At 50.6% G+C, this 15,254-nt stretch overlaps 1 protein-coding gene across 1 annotated transcript; it reads right to left on the reverse strand.

Annotated features, from left to right (window-relative positions):
- Positions 1–669: 669 nt before the first annotated feature.
- SNN (stannin) lies at positions 670–10,703 on the reverse strand. The gene is made up of 2 exons (XM_083711920.1): positions 10,569–10,703; positions 670–2,587 (listed from the first exon to the last, which is right to left on the reverse strand). Exon 2 carries the CDS (start codon positions 2,494–2,496, stop codon positions 2,233–2,235), a length of 264 nt encoding a protein of 87 aa, XP_083568046.1. The 5' UTR covers positions 2,497–2,587; positions 10,569–10,703; the 3' UTR covers positions 670–2,232.
- Positions 10,704–15,254: the final 4,551 nt, after the last annotated feature.

Consider the following 15,254-nt stretch of genomic DNA (forward strand, 5'->3'; position numbering starts at 1 on the left):
GAGGTACAGCAAAATGGCTTGAGAGGGGAAGTTTCTGAAAAGTAGGGGGTGACCCAATTTTGCACAGAGCCTCACTGGTGATTAGGGGGCTTTCCCAGAAAAACAAATCAGTTCAATTTTTCTGTGCAAATTACTCTAGATTTACAGACAGTCATTTGCATTTGGAGAATTCAGAGAAGTTTCTGGTAACCTCGAACAACAGTAGCCAACATGGTGCCCTTAATGTGTGGCTAGTCTCCAGCTCCCTTCGTCCCAGCCGACTGACCATGGGGGCTGGGATGGTTGGAGCCAAAGTCCAAAACTCGAGGGGAGCTATCTAATATAGCAACTTTTATTTTACTGCTGTTTAGCAAACAAAAGCTAACTAAGCACTTCGAAAGTGCCACCCTCGCCTGATGATGTATTTGCAGTTAGCACGCATATTTTAATTATTACTTAATGAGCTTTTGAAGAAAAATACTGGATAGTTTACGGGGGAAATGTTCTGCCCCACTCCAGTCTTGCTTGAAAAAATAAAATAAGGGAGGGGGAGAAAGAGACTGTCTTCTACCACGAAACCTTACCAAAGAAACACAACTGGGGTATTATGAAAACCGGCAAAGATGAAAGAAACATGAACAAAGGAAAGACTCTGTCTGCTCTGTCAAGTTATTTACAGGAGCCCTGTCATTTTAAGAACGCAAACGGCATTTTATTTACAAAATACACAGATCCCGAGCTCTATACAGCTGAGCGAAAAGTCATGTGGATCTTGATAAAACAAGAGGTTGTCTACAAGTGTCCTGGCAGCCAGGAGTGCATGTAAACCATCAGTGCACCAGGAGATAAATTAGGGACTAGTTACATGAGAACAGCTTTTAAAAGTGGGAGCCTCAGCAGGGTGGGAAAAGCATTTCTTTACTCACATGCTTACTACCAAAGCAGGCCTGCTCAGCCACCAACTACCAAGTCCACCAGCAGCCTTCCGACTATGTACCCATATTTTTGGGGTGGGGGGGTGGGGAGGAGAAAACACAGCTGTCATTAGCTGCTTGCTTCGGACTTGGTTAGATGTGGCAGCTTCCTCACAGCCACTACGCTTGCAGAGCACTACGATCGGTCACAGAGTCACCAAAAAGCACATTTCTTTCCTTGCGCCTTTTGGCTTCGGCCCCCCTACTTAAAAACACATTTTAAAAAAACCACAATCAACCTGCATTCCAGGAGTTTTTGAGCAGCCCCCAAGTCCAGAGAAAATCCACTTCCCTGCTTCAACCACAGCTGCAACAAGCTACTATGACTCGGAAGGGTTCCTTGCCAATGGACAAGCGGACGATTCAAAGGACAGCCTCTTCGACCCACAAGGTCCCCACCTAGTAACTAAAGGAGACACCTTCCTATCTCACCTACCCGAAAAGGCCTTGAAGGAAATAACTGAGCAAGAGATCCTGCCTGCCATAGAGAACAAGACTTCCTTATTTGCGCTGGGGGAAAACATGGCATCTAGCAGGATCCCACCAGGAGCCAGGAAGGAGACGATGAAGCAGCCTCCAATCAAGAAAGACTGTCGAGAGCGGAAGGTGGGGTGGGGTGGGCTGGGGGGCGGGAAGCAGGCTTGGAAAGGAAAAATTGGGCCTTAATGGATTGTCGATTTTCTAGCATATAGGTGGTGTTTTTTTAAAAAAGGAAATTGAAGCATTAAAAAAAAACTAAGAACACAGCTGCAACACCGCCCTCTCCCCCCAAAATGAAGCAAGTGTAAAAGAACCCCCTCCCCGCTTCCCAACACTCCCCCCCCCCCCAGTTTGGCTTTGGAGAAATCCCATCGGCGGCCATGCGTCTTCCTGGAGTCTAGGAGTGCTGCTCTTCTCCCTGCCACCCCAGCAAAAGCGCATCTGTCCCGTTCCGCACGGAGGCTGCCTATGCACACGGCCAGTTCACAGTTGAAGTTCACATTATGTCAGTAGCTCCGTTCCGAAGAGGCTCAGTGGAATAATTCAAGTAACAGGCCGAGTGTTGCCATTCCCCTTTCCTGACACCGCACCCCCCCCCCCGTGTCCCCCAACTGTCCATTGCCGGCAATGGACCTTGTGCCAAAAAAGGAGGCGATGCTCAAGGGGCAGAGGGGAAGCAGTCCTCAGTGCATACATAGCCACAGGACAAACCTCTCGTTCCGGGAGGGCGAGGTTTGCTTCACAGTACCGGTTCCCCAAAACCCGGCCACGCGGACCCCCCCTTTCCCCAGACAGCCAGTTAGCTGTGAGCCTCGGTGCCGTTGGGGGTCAGCTTGGTTTTCCTCTCCATGCCCGGCCCGCGGGCAGAATACTGCACCAGGAGGAAGGGCTCTTTGGTCTCTCCCTCGCCCACGATGCTCTCCTCGTCCTCCGACTGGCTGATCCTCTGCAGGCGCAGGTAACACCAGCAGCCCAGGATCAGGGCGCCCAGAGCGGCAATAGCGATCAGGATGACGATGACCGTCACCACCCCGGTGGTCGGGCTGTGGTCCATGATCGACATGGCTGCCTCCTGTTGAAGACCGGCCACAGGCTGCCGGTTTATCCGTTTGGAGCCGGTCAGTCGGAAGAGGCGTTCAGCTGCTCCTTAGCTCCTGGAATATAAGGAGAACAGATTTCAATTCTTGTTTTCCGGTTGATTAATCCCTTACTTGCTACACACAAGAGGGTCCCAAGCAGTGCTAGAAAGTCAAGATGTATAAGCTAGGCGCTAATTAAGTTGGAGGTGTTAAAACACACTATAATTGGGGTCCTGGCCCGGGAGGCCTTGGGCTAAGGGCTGCAGCTTGGTGATAAACGCTGCTGCTTTTGTGGCAGAAGGCGACAGCTGTAATTCCCGACATCTCCTGGCAGGGCTACGAAGGAGCTATTTGGAGCCTAGCATTCGGCGGACGAGTTTCTACCACTGCGTCCAACCCCCAGCAATGCAGGACTCTTGTACCCAATGCAAGGCTTGAACCCACAACCCTAAGAGTCTCGTGCTTTATCGGCTTACGTTTTGGAATCCAGCCCCCAACAGAACAGCGTATCATGGGGGATGATGGAAGTTGACTTCCAACCTAAGAGGTAAAGGACCCCTGGACGGTTAAGTCTAGTCAAAGGCGACTATGGGGTTGCGGCACTCATCTCGCTTTCAGGCCAAGGGAGCCGGCGTTTGTCTACAGACAGCTTTCCAGGTCATGTGGCCAGCATGACTAAACCGCTTCTGGTGCACGGAGGACCGTGACGAGTGCCAGAGCGCACAGAAACGTGTTTACCTTCCCGCCGGAGCGGTACCTATTTATCTACTTGCACTGGTGTGCTTTCGAACTGCAAGGTTGGCAGGAGCTGGGACAGAGCAACGGGAGCTCACCCCATTGCAGGGATTAGAACCACCGACCTTCCGATCAGCAAGCCCAAGAGGCTCAGTGGTTTAGACCACAGCACCACCTGCGTCCCTGTTGTCCAACGTACCCTCTGTCCAGGCAAGCATCATCATAGCTGAACGACAAATTCCGGTCAGGCAGAAACGCTCAAGGATGCAAAGCAGGGAGGATGAGGGGGTGTGGCCAAGAAAGGCAGAGGGCCTTGGGGCAGGGCCTGAATTTGGTCCATCACTGCCCTACTGGGAGGGGGGAGAGCCATCCAAACCCAGATCAATGTGCTTTATACCTAAAAGTCTCTACAAGGAGATGTAGACCTTAGTGGAGCGGAGATGCTGCCCATTCATTTGCTAAGGTGCAGGTGGGTCCCGAGGGGCTTATCCTGACTCAACCGCAGTATCGCTGTCAGCTCACCACCCAGCCCCGTTCCTGCTGGTCTTTTGTCAGTCACTCCAAGATCTCGGGTTTGCTTTTTATAGCTATTCCAAGCAATTACCAGAGGATGCTTGAAACCTTGCCAGCATCCTCCATGCTCTCCGAGCATCGGGTGTCAAAACTGTGGAGTGCAGATGCTCAAGGCGGTCCTATGGAGACCCACAAGTTTCCGGAGGCATAAACCAAACTCCATCCATGCAATTGCTTGTGCCCGAAGCGCCCTGCCTCTCTTACACCCTTTTCAACCCGAGGGCCACATCCGATCCGAGCAGCCTCCCGAGGGCCAAATACAAAGTTCTTATAAAAATTCACTAGCGTTTTGAGTGTGAATTTCTTACGCATTCACGCCTGCATTTTATTTTCACTACCACATAATTTTTTTAGCAACACGTTACTGCGGTATACGCACTTTGCACGTTACTTGGCTAGAGAACGGCATTGCAAAACTCTTGAGAAGAGCAAATCTGGAAGGGCGGTGGGTATTTTGGATCCCGTACTGTTTCAGAAAATTCAAGTTATAAAATGAAACATGAAATTGAGAAAGTGAGTAAGAGGAAACTGGATGGATTCAGGACAGATTAAGTCCTTCTTCGCACAGCACATAGTGAAACGATGCAATTCACTCCCTTGGGGAAGGCCACCCACTTAAAATCAGAGAATTGTAGCGCTGGAAGGGACCACAAGGGTCATCGAGTCCAATCCCCTGCAATACTTTAAAACGACTTTAAAAGAGGATGGGAGAAAGTCATGAAGGCTGGAATCCATACTGGCTTTGCTCCACAGGCAGCAATGCATTTGAGTATCAGCTGGTCTCCCCACAGGCAGCTGGTTGGCCACTGCGAGAACAGAATACTGGACAGGATTGTGGGTCACTGATCCAGCAAGTCTGTGACCTCATGAATTAGGGAGATGCACATTAAATGCAAACCAAGCCCAATTCCTCCCTCATCCTGACTCACAGGACTCTCGAGGTTCTCTTCCTCACACCACAGCCAGGGAGAAAGAGAGTAGTAGCTATCCTCTGCTTCAAAGAACACAAAACCCTCAAAGCTGGCGCAACAGGTTCGGCGTCTCCACAAGCGCACAGCGCTGAGAAGGCGCTGCCGGTTGGCAGGATCCATGCCAAGAAAGGAAAGGGAGCCCCAGAATGCATCACCTGCTCTTGTCATGCGAGGGGAGATGGTACCAGTCTGGCCTGCAGGGTGCAACTGCCTGAGGGTGCAGAGGCTGCTGGATGAGGCCCAAAGCGCCCAACTCCATCACCGTCTCCTCACAGCAGCCAGGCAGATGCCCGCAGAAAGCCAGAAATCAGGACCGGCGGGCAATGGCGCTCTCCCCATTTGCAATTCCCAGCCACCGCTGTGCAGACACAAAAACTTTAAAATGTGCTTGCAGTGTTTGCAAGCTGTAATTCTGCCCTGAAAAGTATTAAGCCACCGATATCTCAGCTTTGCTTGAAGGAGCTTCTTATTTCAGACTTTGTCAACCTGGTGCCCCTCGGGACGTGGGGGGGGGGAGGGGCTGTAGGTCCCCTTTGGCCAGTGATCAAAATTAGCCAGGCACATTTTGCACCTAGTTATTGGTGCCTGGGTGCCAGGATGGTGCCCGAAATCTCCAACTGGGGATCATTGGATCTGGACTGTTTTCACGCACTAATCCCCCAACCAGTAGAATTCTGTCAGCTATATTTTATCTGGGCAATCAGAATGAATTTCAGGAACCAAAATGCTTTTTTTCTGCACAGCCCGGGCAGGAGCAGTGAACGTTAAGTTCATTGCCGTCGCTTGTCTTCACTTACCTGCCCTGCTCACAGTTGTGAAGAATACTCTTATGTTATGAATGGTCCTTGTCACCATTAAGAAAAAGAGGAATAGGCCAATATATACAGTGGTACCTTGGTTTACGAACTTAATCTGTTCCAGATGTCCGTTCTTAAACCAAGGCATGCTTTCCCATAGCAGTGGGAGACTCAACTTACAAATGGAACACACTCAACAGGAAGCGAAACATGTTCTTATTCCAAGGCAACGTTCACAAACCAAAACACCTACTTTGCAGTGTTCTTAATCCAAGTTGTTCATAAACTAAGCTGTTCTTAAACCAAGGTACCACTGTATGTGGACAAGTGACTTTTCTTCTTTTAAGTTCTCAACACTCTTATTCTAGCTCAAATCTGTCCTCTTGAACAAGCTAGATAGAGAATCAGTCACAGTCCATCATTTGAAAAATAAGACTTTAGAGCTGTCCTGCCCCCAAATAGCAACTGGACAATGGAAACCTTGGTTCAAGGAGCCATTTGGCTTCTAACACTGCCTTTGGCTTGAGTCAGTTGGGTGCTTATTGTGTCCTTACTAGCTAAATAAGGTTGCTTAGATGGGAGTTTTCAGCTGCTTAGATGGAATAACAGATGGGATCTGGGTGGGGTGGGGTGGGGGGCTTGGAACGAGATCCCAACAAGTGCTGGAGGCAGGGCAGTGATAGATAACAGGTGGTAGAGAAAGGATAGCAAACATTCTGGATTAACCATTCCGGGCTTCATTCCACAGCAGTGAGACCCAGGTTAGGAGACATCTATGGCATGGCCACACTGAAGATGGCATTAATAGTAGCCCTATCTAAAAAAAGGGGGGGGGATCTGGCAAGTCCATGAGACTTACAACATTTGGGCTTTTTGATCTAGAAAAAAATGTGACTAAAGTTATGGAAATGCCAGAGGTTTATACATTTTTTAAGACCATTGTGGCTTTGACAGGCTTTTAATGTGGGATCCCTTAATCAGATCTGTCATTATCGATGCTAGCTGCTTGCCAGCTCGATTTTCCGGTGCTCCGTTTTAACGTTTCCAGAATGGCTGTTGCGCTTCACAGCCGCTGGGTGCCAGCCATTGGGGGAGGGGGCTCTCTGACCCAAACTGCAGTTTCTGAACTTGAATGTGAGCACGGTTAAAAGGTGACGTCGTCGCCCTGTACAGGACTAGAACTCAGAGCCATCCAGGGAAACTGGGGTAGCTGAGTCAGGACAGAGAAAAGAGCCCTTTACACAGCAGTACAGTGGTACCTCGGGTTACGTACGCTTCAGGTTACAGACTCCGCTAACCCAGAAAAGTGCTTCAGGTTAAGAACTTTGCTTCAGGATGAGAACAGAAATCGTGCTCTGGCGGCGCGGCGGCAGCGGGAGGCCCCATTAACTAAAGTGGTGTTTCAGGTTAAGAACGGACCTCCGGAACGAATTAAGTACTTAACCCGAGGTACCACTGTATTAGAAACTAAGAAGCTCACTAGCAGGGCTTGAGTGCTAGAGCATCTCTCCTGCTGCTGTTCCCCAGAGACTAAGAACCACGACACAATGGTGACTGGACTCACACAACCATTAGCACTATTTTCCTGATGTTTCCCTACCTGCTAATTGCAGCATTATATCCGAGCTTGGGCAACACGGACGGAAAAAATGCCCAAACACTTCCAGATATACAGTGAAATATAGCACAAGTGCAGAGCTCATTTCGGTGTTACTTGCTTCCAGAGAAAAAAAATAAGCGAACGACACGGAAATGAGTGCCATATTCTGCTATATTTCCAAAGCCGTGTGAAGGAAACTCAGATATAATGATGAAATTAACAGCTGGGGAAACGAAACGGCATGTGAATGCAGCTAGTGTCAAAGTCATCTCTCTGCAATGTCGAAGTAGATTTCGCTGTCCTCTGAAGAAATCACTGCAAAGAAGAGGGAAAGAACCCTGTATCGGGTCTAGACGAAGCGCTTTTTATCCCGAGCATGTTTTGAACATCAGCCTCTCTCTTAGGGGAAAAGCAGTCCCGTCCCCCCCATAAAAGCCAGGTAGCTGGGTCTGCTCAGTCTCTCCTGGCACTGAACATAAATCTCTCAGAACCTCACCAAGTCAGGGCAGGAGAACAACTCACACAAATCACAGCACTAGTCATCAACCCAGACAGCAGTGACACAAAGTCACAAGGCTTCTGCAAGCATGTTTTTTTGAAAAAGAGATGGGAAAGAAGATAAGAGGCTGCAGGCCGCTCTTACTCCCAGTTGGAGACCAGTCCATTACATCCACAGTGAAAGGGGCAAAAGTGGGGTTTACCCCAACAAAGTCTTCTATCAGGTGGAGGGACAACCACAGTTTAAATCACTGCGCAACCTTTCCTCTAGATTAAGAACACAGGGGTGCTGCAACTCTCCTCCAGACAACTAGTATTTGGAGGCGCACTGTCCCTAAACAATCGTAGTAAAAAAAGCCACCAATAGGGAATTGGGGACTTGGCATCTGGAAGAATTGTAGAGTTAAAAGGGACCCCTGAGGCTCATCTAGTCCAATCTCCTGCAATGCAGGAATTTTTCAGCCCATGAGCTGTTCGAGAGCAGAACAGGCCATCTCAGAAACCGGCAGTCTCTTGTTCATCGAGACAATTATGCAGCGGCGCTGGATGCCAGCCCATCAGGGATGCTGTAGCAGTGGGAATCTTCAGCATCTCAAATGGGTTGGACTACAGGACCTTTGAGGTTGCTTTATCACTTACGAGCATGGATCTAGTCCCACAATAATTCCCTGGCTCGGAAGAGAGGGGTGGGCCGCTATTACGGGCAGAAAAAAACCACACTCACTTAAAAAGCCCTGTTTTTACATCACAGCACTTCACCTCTGAGGCAGCAGAAGCTCAAGGGACTGCTCTAGAAGTCTCCTGGTCTACAGCTCAGCTCCGCTTGGCTGTCACCATGTGCACAGAAAGCTGCTCTATGCATTGGGCGGCACTGCCAATATTCAGTGCCAAGGATTCTCAGGCAGGGACTCTTCCCCAGCTGTGCCTGGAGACGCCCGAGACTCAAGGTGGGACCTTCTACATGCAGAAGAGTTGCCCCACCGCTCAGCCACAACTCCTCCCAGAAGGGTCCCAGCTGTGTTTATAATTGTGTCCATTCCAGTCTGCGGGCAAAGAGGATTACATAATCCCATTCGTGCCAAAAGCCCTTGATGGTGGAGGAGAAACCTGGCTATCTCGAGCCACACGGCAGCTCTGCGGCAAAGCAGTCCCCGGCGTCCGAAAAGCTGCCACCATAAACGATTCACGCAAACCCCATTGGCCAGAAGGAAATCAAGGGGACAGGTCATTTGTACATCGAAGACCAAGGGGAGCGTCCGGCACACCAACAGCGACGGGTAGCACCAAGCAATACACAGACCGCCTCTGCTGAAAGGGCAAGCGCTCAATGGCTCATTATGCTCGCCAACCGACAGTTAACCAAGGCTGCCAAAATTGAGCATCTCTCCCCAGCCAATGATGTTCCGCTGGCTGGAGGCATCAAAAGCTTTCTCCCCTCCCCCTGGGAAGCCCCTTTCCCCTTGCAAGCAAACCCTGGGGGTATTCAGTTCAGTTTCCCCTCTGCCTCCTTCAGATTCTGCAAATTCTCTAGATCCCCGGGGAAATGCAACGCACAGCCCTCTCGGCCAGAAATAAACACAACCATCTGCCCCCAACTCCCAGCGTCCGCAGTTGTCTGCTGCAGGCATCTTGACACCCCCTTCCTGTACACTCCACCCCCTGCACAAATGCAACCACAGCTGTGGGGCAATGTGAAGCTTTGGTGCGTGACATTTGGGGGGGGGGGGCAAAACGTAAACAGACAGAGCAGGCTGTTCTTTGACAGGTTCCTCATCTCTGTCCAAACAGAGGGTCTGTTTGGTTTGGGGTTGATAGGAGCAGGGCTGTTGCAGGAGGACGAAAAGGAAATATTCTGGGCGCAATTGTATATTTTTCCCCTGGGGAAGCAGGACGCAACTGAGTAAGAGCCGCGAGGAGAGTGCGCTGCCGTGGCCCCGCATGTCTTTGCATGCGCTGGGATGGCGACGTGAGCAGGGGGTGGGCTCTGCGCTCGGAGGCACATGGCGCAGAATGTGGTGGGGTGTGTGTGCGTGCATGCATGCACAGCCATGGGCAGGGACCTCCCCCCCCCCCCACAAATCTTCGACAGATTTTGCGAGGAGGGAGAAGAGAGAAGGATGCCTGAAACACGCAAGTCTGGAGGGGGCTGGGATCGGGGTGGGGTGGGGTGGGGGTTGCAATTCAACTACGGCCAGCTATACCAGGCCTCTCAATTGGGTGGGGGGACGGGACACAGAAGACGGAGGACCCTTCCCCCTCCACACCAGGCTGCCCGAACCGCGCCCCATGCACTGGAGCTTTGCATGCATATTTGGGGGGGGGAGGGGGTCAGGTTTGCTACGCATGCATGCAACGCAGGCGCGGCTTTTGCAACCTCAGCAGCCACCCCTCCAGCCCCTCTTTCCTTCCCCCCACCAACCAGGCTGCAGCCGCAGCAGCTCGGCTGTGCGCAGAGCCGGCCTCTTCCTTTGTTCGCGGTGGCGGAGGAGGGGCGCGGGTGGGGGAAGGGGGGAAAAACGGGCAACCGCCCCCGCAGGATCGAGGGGTGGGGAGCGTCTTGGCGCCGCACTTTTCCCCTCTGCACCCTCCGCAACTTTTCCGCAACCACCAAGGCTCATCCAGAGAGAGGTGGCGGCGGGTGGCGAGGGGGTTTCCCACGCGCCCCCTCCCATTTGAACTGCGCCTCTCTTATTTTATTTTTGCAAAAGGATCTGGGGTGCGGGCCTAGCTTTCTGCCGAGGCCCCTATCTCCCACCCCCCCGTATGCAAACATGCACGCACACACACACACATGCAAGCAAACATCCATGCATTGCTTTCCTCTCCCCCCCCCCCGCCGCGATTCCTTGCAAGGACCCGCCTACCCCCGCGGGGAAGCTCACCGGGAAGGCGCCCCGCGACGCCCGCCTGGCGCTGCTGCCCCTCGCTCGCTGGCGTTGCCTCTGCAGCCCCCCCGCCGGTGCAGCCACCATCCCGGAGCCGCCGCTGCCGAGCGCCCCGAACTGCTGCCACCCGCGCCGGCGCCCGCTTTATATACCGCGGCGCAGCGGCCAATCCGCGGGCAGAGCTCCGGCCCGCTTAGCAACAGCTGACGGCCGAGGGGCGGGGGCGAAGCAGGCCACGCCCACTTACAGCCCCCACCTGCCTGCCTGCCTGCCTGCCTGCCTGCCCCGCCCCCAGCGGCTCCCCAGCCAGGAGTCTTTGGCGTTAAGGATGCAGAAATACACTCTTTGGGTTTCTCCTTCCCAACCCCACTTCTCCAAGTTTCCAAATCGGTTTGGCGGATAACACTCTTTTTAAAGCCCCCAGGAAAAAATAAATGAATCAGCGTCTCAGTGGGAATTTCACTTAATATAACGTGTTTTGTTTCTATTCTTTTGGCAGGCAGTATTGCTAGCCACGTAAAGCGATTTCCCCTGATATTATTAATTGTCATTATTTATATCTCGGCTTTTCTCACGCAAATTAAAGCAACAGAGACACAGGAAGCTAAATAAAACATATAAACGATAATAGTTAAAAAGCAATTAAGCCTCAATAGTATTAAAACAATATACAGTGGTATCTTGGTTCTCAAACTTAATCCGTTCCGGAAGTCCATTCCAAAACCAAGGCATCCTTTCCCAAGGAAAGTAATGCAAAACAGATTAATCTGTTCCAGACTTTTAAAAACAACCCCTAAAGCAGCAATTTAACATGGATTTTACTGTATAACGAGACCACTGATCTATAAAATGAAAGCAATAATCAATGTACTGTACTATAAAATAAATACGATAGTATTGTAGATGATAAAAATGAAAATTAATTTTTTTCCTTACCTGCGCTGAAGATAGTCATTGTTTGGGTGGGGGGCTTTTTATCCATTTCTGCAGTCACACAATCAATCAGAAGCTGAATTGGATTCCACATAGTCACAAAAACAAATTAACCATAAAAGCCTCAAAAACAGAAATGCAAAATAAATAGCAAAAAACAAAAGCGTCAAACTTACCGTATTTTTCCTTCTATAACACGCAGATTTTTTCTTCTAAAAAGGAAGGGGAAATGTCTGTGCGTGTTATAGAGCGAATGTGTGGTCCCTGGAGCCAAAAAATCATGCAAAAATCAAATCGCGGCGCTGCACGGAGAAGCGAAACCTGAAAAGAGGAAGCGGCTGCTTTCCTGCATTCTGCCTCAGGGTCTTACTGCCCACCCTCCTCTGTTTCGTTGCTGTGTTTGCTGAAACGGAACAAAGAGCAGGGAAAGCCCCTCCCCTCCAGGCAAGCTCCGGTGCTGCTGGGGGAGAGGGAGAGAGAGGGGAGAAGGGAGAGAGAGAGGGGGGAGGGGGAGGGAGAGAGAGGGGGGGAGGGAGAGAGAGAGGGGGAGGGAGGGAGGGAGGGAGGGAGAGAGAGAGAGAGAGAGAGAGAGAGAGAGAGAGATAGATAGATGGCTGGCTTGGGTGGGGGGAAACTTTTGCCTTTCTTTCCTCCCTCCCGTTAAATCCCTCTCCTGCATTCTTAGCCAGCTGCTTCTCTGCACACCCCTCTAATGTCCCTTCTTTGTTTTTCCTTCGCTCCCCACTTAAAATGTGGTTACAAAGCATGGATCCTCAGGATCTTTGCATTGGGTCACCCCAAATTCACCATCAGATCACATAGCATGTCCATGGCTACAGCCTGCACCAAAAAAATCACGCACCCACTGTTGCCTGGGGCTGCAATGGTGCAAAAATGTGGTTAAAAAGCATGGATCCACAGGGATTCTCAGGATCCTTGCATTGGGTCACCCCAAATTCACCATCAGATCACATAGCATATCCATGGCTACAGCCTGCACCAAAAAAATCACGCACCCACTGTTGCCTGGGGCTGCAATGGTGCAAAAATGTGGTTACAAAGCATGGATCCACAGGGATTCTCAGGATCTTTGCATTGGGTCACCCCAAATTCACCATCAGATCACATAGCATGTCCATGGCTACAGCCTGCCCCCCCAAAATCACGCACCCACTGTTGCCTGGGGCTGCAATGGTGCAAAAATGTGGTTACAAAGCATGGATCCACAGGGATTCTCAGGATTTTGGCATTGGGTCACCCCAAATTCACCATCAGATCACATAGCATATCCATGGCTACAACCTGCCCCCCAAAAATCACGCACCCACTGTTGCCTGGGGCTGCAATGGTGCAAAAATGTGGTTAAAAAGCATGGATCCACAGGAATTCTCAGGATTTTGGCATTGGGTCACCCCAAATTCACCATCAGATCACATAGCATGTCCATGGCTACAGCCTGCCCCCCCCCAAATCACGCACCCACTGTTGCCTGGGGCTGCAATGGTGCAAAAACGTGGTTACAAACCATGGATCCACATGGATCCTCAGGATCTTTGCATTGGGTCACCCCAAATTCACCATCAGAGCACATAGCATGTCCATGGCTACAGCCTGCCCCCCAAAAATCACGCACCCACTGTTGCCTGGGGCTGCAATGGTGCAAAAACGTGGTTACAAACCATGGATGCACAGGGATTCTCAGGATTTTTGCATTGGGTCAGCCCAAATTCACCATCAGATCACATGTCTGTGGCCACAGCATGAAGCACAAAAATGATACATCCACAGTTTCATTCAGAATGTTTTTTTCCTTGTTTTCCTCCTCTAAAAACGATGTGCGTGTTATGGTCAGGTGCGTGTTATAGAGCGAAAAATACGGTAATCCATTCCGGAAGTCCGTTTTACTCCCAAAATGTTCAAAAACCAAGGCGCAGCTTCTGATTAGTGCAGCTGCCCTGGAAACAATAGCCGACAGCCGCACTGGACGTTCAGCTTCTGAAAAACATTCGAAAACCAGAACGCTTACTTCCGGATTTTCAGCGTTTGAGAACCAAGGCGTTTGAGAACCAAGGTGCCATTGTATTTTGCTAAGGATGCTGACCTCACAGAGCCACAGTTCTTGGCACGCTTAACAAACCAGGATTGTTGTTGTTTAGTCGTTTAGTCGTGTCCGACTCTTCGTGACCCCATGGACACACCAGGCACTCCTGTCTTCCACTGCCTCCCGCACTTTGGTCAAACTCATGCTGGTAGCTTCGAGAACACTGTCCAGCCATCTCGTCCTCTGTCGTCCCCTTCTCCTTGTGCCCTCCATCTTTCCCAACATCAGGGTCTTTTCCAGGGAGTCTTCTCTTCTCATGAGGTGGCCAAAGTATTGGAGCCTCAGCTTCAGGATCTGTCCTTCCAGTGAGCACTCAGGGCTGATTTCCTTCAGAATGGAGAGGTTTGATCTTCCTGCAGTCCATGGGACTCTCAAAAGTCTCCTCCAGCACCATATGGCACCAGGACTGTTATAATTGTATAATTGTGTGTTGTGTTTGTGATCTGCCACTGGGTACCTGAGGGTGTTGCTCAAACCCTATCCTGACCAGAACCTCCAAATGGATTGATTCAAACTAGTGGAATAACCATCCCAGCTCACAGTTTAAAAGGGCATTCAAATTTTGTCCTCTTTTGCAGATCTGCCGCACTGTTATGGGATGCCCGGCACTCTGGCAGGGCCGTATCTTGGATCTTAGGCAGCAGGTGGGTGTCCCCACTCTGCTATAAGGCTTTGAGACATGTGTCCTTTGATGAAAGCAGATCGCCTGACAAATTGCTGCAGATGAATGAGATTTTGTAGCTTTTCATTTCCCATTTTCGTGGGCTTCATTGCTGTGCAACAACGCAGCTCGCTCTTTCAATTAAGTGATAATTTGGTAAGTGCTCTTCTTTCGGATTTCCAGGCCTTTTCACCTTCTCTGCAACAGAAGAGAGAGTTGTTGTGTTGCATTCTTAAAGGGAAAATGCAGAACCAAGCTGAGCACACCTCCTTTGGGTCGCTCTCCCTTCCCCGGCGGCTGAACAAGTTTAACATCATCGCCGTCGTCACACTGCCAGCCTCCAGTTAGCCTTCTCCGCACAGGCTCCGCTGACTAAGTCGATCAACATGGTTCACTGCCCAAGGAGCCAGAGTCACATCGGCCTTGAACGAGCTTCGGGCAAACTGTGCATAGGACGTGTGTCATTATTGCTCAGCCAGCTTCTGTGTTGCAGACCGCCCTCCTCCATCTCTCTGTTGTAGCTCCAATGAAAGTAGAGAGAATGAGGCATTATAGAATTTTAGAACTGTAGAGCTGGGATCCGAGGGTCATCTAGTCCAACCCCCCCCGGCAATGCTAGAATCTCAGCTAAAGCATCGATGACAGATGGCTAACCTCTGCTTAAAAACCTCTGAGGAAGGAGAGCCTTCCAGGGGACGCCGTTCCCCTCTCCAACAGCTCTTACTGCCAGAAAGTTCTTCCTGCCGTTTTGTTGGAATCTTCTTTCTTGTAACTTGAAGCCGTGGGTTCGAGTCCTACCCTCCAGGGCAGGAGGAAACAAGCTTGCTCCATCTTCCATGTGACAGCCCTTCAGATATCTGACTATGTCTCTCATATCTCCTCTCAGTCTCCTGCTTTCCAAGCTAAACCTACCCAGCTCCTTCAACCTCTCCTCGTAAGGCTTGGTTTCCAGATCAAGGAGAGGAAAGCACATGCCTCAGTCCACCTC

The sequence above is a fragment of the Podarcis gaigeae genome, assembly GCF_964106915.1.
Source record: "Podarcis gaigeae genome assembly, chromosome: 14".
Taxonomy (NCBI): Eukaryota; Metazoa; Chordata; class Lepidosauria; order Squamata; family Lacertidae; genus Podarcis; species Podarcis gaigeae.